Source organism: Lytechinus variegatus, chromosome 2 (genome assembly GCF_018143015.1).
Source record: "Lytechinus variegatus isolate NC3 chromosome 2, Lvar_3.0, whole genome shotgun sequence".
Classification (NCBI taxonomy): Eukaryota; Metazoa; Echinodermata; class Echinoidea; order Temnopleuroida; family Toxopneustidae; genus Lytechinus; species Lytechinus variegatus.
Window position 1 is genome coordinate 75,391,550 of NC_054741.1, and position 6,500 is coordinate 75,398,049.

Sequence of the window (6,500 nt, forward strand, 5' to 3'; positions counted from 1 at the left end):
AGTAAAAAAAAAAAATATGAAAGAAGAGCAACATTTTGTTTTTAAAAGCTGTTGCAAAAAGTAAACTGACGGGTTTCCATTATAAAGCCAAGGGGGGGGGGGGGGGATGTTGTTTCAACTTTTTAAGAGGGGTCTTCCACACACTAGTCCTAGTGAAGGCCTTTAGGATCCATATTCAGACTCCTCAAACAAAAGGGTTTGCATAACTAAATGCATCTGCCCTGTTTGAGACTTTATTGGATTAATCCTTTAAAGACCTAGGAAAAACTAAAAAGATGACTTAAATGAAAATAAAACAATTTGAAGTACATGTAACACTGAGAATTTTATCAGAATCAGATGTAAAAACAAGAAAGTTAAGTTGTATGTCACCCACTCACTATTTCTGAAATATAAAACAAAAAATAAATCTTCATTATGAACAATGTGAAACAAGCTTTGATTCCTCCTGGAAAATGTGGGATTGCCACTGTTGCAACTTATTGTGATTCATGAAGATATTTCCTTAAATGGGCAAATTTACAAAAATGATCTATTCTGTAATTCATATTGCAAAAGAAATGAGTGTCGTCATTAACTCTCTCATTTGCGTATCACTGTTGTGCATAAAACTTTAAAATGTTATTGATATCTCACTTACATGTACATCTGATTTGCGTAGTTTTTCTTTTATTTATATTAAAATCTTTGTTTTGTTGGGGTGGTTTGACCTTCAAAGTCAAAGAAATATTTTGCAACTTATTAAAATAGTTAACTGTCTGTGGTCAAAGAGTAGTAATTAATTGTATAGTTGATTGATACAATTAATTCCAAGTCAGATTAGAAATGATTGCAAATTACAATCATTCCTAAAACTCATGAAAACTTGTGCTAATTTGAACAGTCCTGATAATATTGAACTCATGACTTGGAAAGACAAATGCTACTCATTTCTGGTTAGTGTTATCATTGATTATTTCCCTTGTTTCCTATGTTTTTTTTTCCATGTTTGGGAATGAAACCTTATCTTAAACTTAGGTATCTTAAAATGAGCTCTGACAAATTACAAAAGAAATACAAGCTTGGTTGTTTTCTTCATCTTATGGAAAAAGTGCAGGTCAGCATCCATGTGATTGGTCTACCGGACTGAAACTATAGATCTGTAAACAAAGTTTTTTTTTATCTGGGGAAAGCATCTACAAGACTGGTTATCTAATTAGAAAAGTGGGATAATGTAAATTCAAGTCTCTATGATCCGGATTCACATAAATCATGTAAACCTGTTGATTCAAAATTATGCTTTATGAAGATTTCAGTTAAGTGGATATAATGAGAAAGGTCCAACAGCAAATGTTTACTTTTGTCAGAGGGCGCTAAATTTAAGATTAATGCCATTACAAACCATGATCTTAAGTTCAGCAGTCCATGGTCTCATCAATATATAGCAACAAGTTTAAAATTTGATAGCACTCTTAAATGACAAAAGTATTCACTATAGGCTGGGGCAAACATCTGGGCATTTCTAATCTCAAGCCATAGCAACTGACCGGCTGATGAAAACAATGCCCTAGCGCCCCGTACAGCAGGGCGGCATTTGGCATGCCTACAACAATGCTTAATAATACACAAACATTGTATTCATACTTTGTGCTGAACGTCGTGATCAAGTTTCCCCGTTTCGTTATCTGAAAGTTTACAAATCTTTCTGAAATTTTCAGTGCTGTTTCTTATACTTTGTTTTCATCGTACTAAGGTCAGAACTGTCGTCGTTAAGCAGCAACAAAGCAACGAATCAATGTAGATTTTATCACCCAGCCAGCCTTTTATCTTTTGAATAAAAAAAATAACTTAGTGTTAGATCTCCATAGACACACTCAAACTTTTTTTCCATATTCATTTCAATATTTAGCTGAAGATATTTTCTAATGATTACTTTTGTGGGTTTGGTGAATTTAGAGCAGAAAATGCAAAAGTAGGATTGTCCATGCCCTCTTTTCAACATGTCTTTCTTTTACAAGTGATACACTATGCAAAACCTTTACACGCCTAAAAAAGGTAAAGAATTCTTCAAGCAAACTACACAATTTTTTTCAAATAACTTTCAACACTCATTCAACCATTGTTATACTCATTTTCATGCAAAAAACCTGAATAACTTGGTTTACATCAGAAACATTTAATGTTCTTTTCATATTTCTAAAGAAAAGTTTATATACAATGTAAATAAAGTAAATAATATCTGATTAAAAGAAGCAAAGATTCAAGCAGAGTTGCTTGATGCAATACTTTCTCTATTTTGGTATAAAACATGGGAAATAAGCAACTTTACCACAAATTTGGCAACAAATGGTCTAAACTTCAAGAGATCTATGAATCATTAGAACCACTACCGGAAGAATTAATGTATGGGAGTGAACAATGTATGACATAAGAAACTAGCAGCAACAGGGGCTGGAACAGGAGCATTGTTGCCAAATTCAAATCTATTCTTGGCTTACATCTAGCAGCAAAAGGGAAAATGACTGACATTTTTTCTGTGCGCAGGAAAGTTATGTCTTTTCCTGTGCATTACCAAATGCTTTCTATGGGTGATAGGGCCAACCATGAAATGATGGCAACGTATTTCTAAACTCCCATGAACTTATCAATGGAAAAGCTGTGAAAAAAAGCCTGTTTACACACAAAAAAATACAAAGCATTGTAGACATGTTTTGGAGGTGAAAGAAGTTGATGGCACTTTTGCCTTAATTCCTAAAAGGTATGATAGATTTACAGCTAAGTCTGCTTTAATAAGTTTACCTTTTAATCACAATTACCTTATCAGTGGAAGCAATTTCATAGATAAAAACATGCTATTTATTATTTTCATTCATCCTCAATTTCATATAAGACAAACATAACTTCCTATAGAACTGACTCAGATAGATTCACCTGTCTTGTCTAAGAGGTTGTGGAGAGACATCAATGATGTAGTCATGGTAATTGCATTTCAAAATAGGGCTTTTCCACAAAGATGATTAATTATTAAAGTGAAAAAAAAAGCTGTACAAGAAAAGCTTGACATGAAATGTTGTAAAATTGCTTTCTAGTTTATCATAACTGTAAGAGAAAATAAAGTTGTTTTTCTCATGGAGTCGTGTTAAAGTGCGGCCATTCGACAAGACTAAGACATTCATAGGTTCCATAAGTAATCACATTTACAGAAAAAAATATCTGATAAATATTTTTTTTACTATACATATATATTTACAAACATTTACTTATGTTTTCTGAATTATCACAAGTCCACTTTAGAAATGTTCAATGTTTTTCACCATATGAGACTTCTGCAAGGTATGTCTTTTCATCCCCTCAGTCTGATTTGATATTCTAGTGGTAAAAGCTATGAACAGCTAGGTAGCTGTTAATGGTTTCAGTCTCCAAGGATATTAGAACACTCATTGGTTCCAGTCTACAATGTTTGAACATCACTGTGATTGATGGTGAAAGCTATGACAAAGGTTTCTTCTTCTTGGATGAGTTAGGAGATAGCCAAGTGTCACTGGTCAGGTTTACTGGTTTATCAGATGGTACACCATTACATTGTGCAAGGTGAGATTCTGACTTCTGGTTCAAGAGAAATCTCAGGAATGCAGATGGCTTAGGTATCTTGCTCAAATTGCATGTGATGATGCACTTGAAGACGATTTGAAAATGCGGATGCTTTAATCCGTAGATGATGACATTGGCACAACTGTTCATCACCAAGATAAGAGCAAGGTACAGAGAGGCATGACGAGCCAGACTGTTGGTTTCAGATATTGCTATGAGACAGATACTGTAGGGCACCACGCAAACCATGTAGACGCAGACGATGTAGAAAAGGTTCTTTGTGATCTTGATGTTGACCTTAACCTTGCTGTCAATCCGATTTGTAGAGAGGTTACTGGAATGACGCTGCAAGGACAAGGAGTGCCTCTTGAGATGAAGATATATGAGAGAGTAACAGACCAGGATGATCGAGTAGGAGAAGACTCCAATCATGGCTGCTATAATCTGATAGAATTTTGCAAGTGGATGTGCAAAGTCCCAAGCACAGAGATGGGTGAACTTGTCATATCCGAGTTTACCGTATCCAGCAGCTTGGGGGATGATAAGAATGCCAATTGGAAGAAGCCAGGAGATGAGAACCATGAGGAAGATGTTGCGCCCTCGGTAGATGGATACGTAGACCTTGCGGGACTTGGTGATCAAGCAGTGCCTGTTTATAGAGATCATGGCAAGGGTGATGACGCTACTCGTTATGGAAATGACAATGGTTGATCCAGCCATCTCGCATACCTGATCCGTCAGGGGCCAGCCATCTTTGGCCAAGAGGCCTACCACCTGAAGAGGCTGCATGGTAGACACCAACAGGTCTGCAAAGCCAAGGCTTAGCACAAAGGCATTGGTTGGGTTCTGGAGCTTCTTGGAGAATGAAATTGCTATGATGACCAGCACATTGCCGACTGTCCCAAACGTCGCTACTACGATGTAGAAACACGCCATCACCAGTCTCTCATGGAATGGAACTACTTCCACACTGCTGTTATGAGTGATGTTCATGATTTTTTTTGCTGTGTATGAAAGAAACAAAAGAAAAATAATTACAATCCTAAGTATTTCAATAATATAGCTTGAGCATCATCTTTGTGGAACACCTCAAGATGTAAATTATTTTATTTAACTAATTAATCCTAACTTCAGTCTTGTGTTACATTTTAAGGAAAAAAATGTATTGATATCCATTACTGCACTTACCTAGAAAACATATAAACAACAATTAAGCATGGAGCATCATAAAAATTATATCCAGTAGAATTGGGTTCTCCAGTCCAATATATATATATATATATATATATATATATTTATATGTGAGAATTCAATAAATTTGAACTCATCAGTTATAAGACATCTGAATATTCAGTTGCAGGCTGTCAAGAAATGCTGAACACCATTTCCTGATACAAACAAAAATTCAGATGATTATGATCGGTCATCCCTTTCCGGGCATGAGACACCAACTGATCTGGGACCCACCACTTCTGAGCCGGAAAGGAACTGGTATTTGATCATGAGTGGTCAAGCTGTTGGTCAGGCTGCTGGTCCTATCTTCATATCACACTTTCAGTCATGAATGATACCTTGATGGAGTGCAGTATCCTTGGCGGATATTTTACCCACGTGTTATAAAATGTGAACAGGAAAAACAACCTATTCCAATGAATCCCATTTAGACAAATGATTTTTCTGTGTATTAGTAGTAATTTCATATCCATTGTATTATTAAGGGCTTGTAGGCTATTAGAATTTGTTGCACTTCTCATGTTCACAAGTTATTTGTGCTGTGCACTTATTGGCTAACCTATAAAAACATGTCTGTATTTCTTCAATTTTTCAAAACTGTTTTATTGTTCAATATTTGTTCATCCATAGTACTTTCAGTAAATATCACCTTATCAAGTCTATCATACTTATCTTCATCATAAATTCACATTCATGACTTCATTTTTTGCATCCATATCTAGCAGTACAAATGTAGACCTACAGGACAAAAAGTGTTGTTGAATTTTCATTATAATAATTTTAAGGATAAACCCAAAGGTACTGTTTATTTATTTCAACTTGTAAGACATTTTTGGCCAGTGACACCTTTACTTTTTACAATTCATTATACCAGTTTTATACGATTTCAATATCGTCTGAACAAACTGTTACGTTCTGACTGACCAGAAGTTCTACTGGTAGCTAGCTGGTAAGCGATGGTCAAGAGTTGGCATCAAGTGTTTCATTGGTGATAAAAATTGCACATGGTACTAAGCATGTTCTATGTATTTAAAGAAAAGAATCTAAATCTTGTTATTGTTGTTGAAACTGTATCAGAGGATACCTACAAGGACTAAGGTGTCATTTCTGTCTGTAAACACATTGTGGTACATGCATTTACATGGCCAGAGGGCCGTTTCGTAATTACATAAAGTCGCTCGTAACATACAGACAGCTTTATGAAACTCCCACCTGGAATTGGAAAATTACCAAGTCTAAAAACATTCACAGGTAACTGACCATTAGGTGCTAGATAATCTGTGCCTGTATCACAAGGTGATTTTATGATAAATGGTATTGATCAACTGTGTGATAGATCATACTAATCAATCAATCTGGAAACATTGTATTGTCAGATAATTATTATTTTGTACATTTTGTTCTAATGGGTTTAATTTAAAGTGATTGGTTAACATTGGTTTGACTTTTAAAAAATCTGAGCTAGAAGGTCACACTTGTCACCTGTGTCTGTGATATGTTACAAAAATGAAGTCCAGAAAAAATTGCGTTAAAAAATAATTATTTAGTGCTTCAAAAATTGAAATATAAAGTGACCGGAAACACCATCTTAATTTCATCCCATACACTTATGTGTAGTATTTAGGTGTCTATAAGACGCCTATTTACAAAATTGGGGTTTGCCTTGTAGTTTTAGCTTTTCATTCTCAATAATGGTT

General features: G+C 35.0%; 1 protein-coding gene across 1 annotated transcript; it reads right to left on the minus strand.

Annotated features, from left to right (window-relative positions):
- Nucleotides 1-703: 703 nt before the first annotated feature.
- LOC121409033 (melatonin receptor type 1B-B-like) lies at nucleotides 704-5,233 on the minus strand. Its single transcript, XM_041600818.1, has 2 exons — nucleotides 4,759-5,233; nucleotides 704-4,574 (listed from the first exon to the last, which is right to left on the minus strand). The coding sequence occupies exon 2, from the start codon at nucleotides 4,561-4,563 to the stop codon at nucleotides 3,469-3,471; it is 1,095 nt and encodes a 364-aa protein (XP_041456752.1). The 5' UTR covers nucleotides 4,564-4,574; nucleotides 4,759-5,233; the 3' UTR covers nucleotides 704-3,468.
- Nucleotides 5,234-6,500: the final 1,267 nt, after the last annotated feature.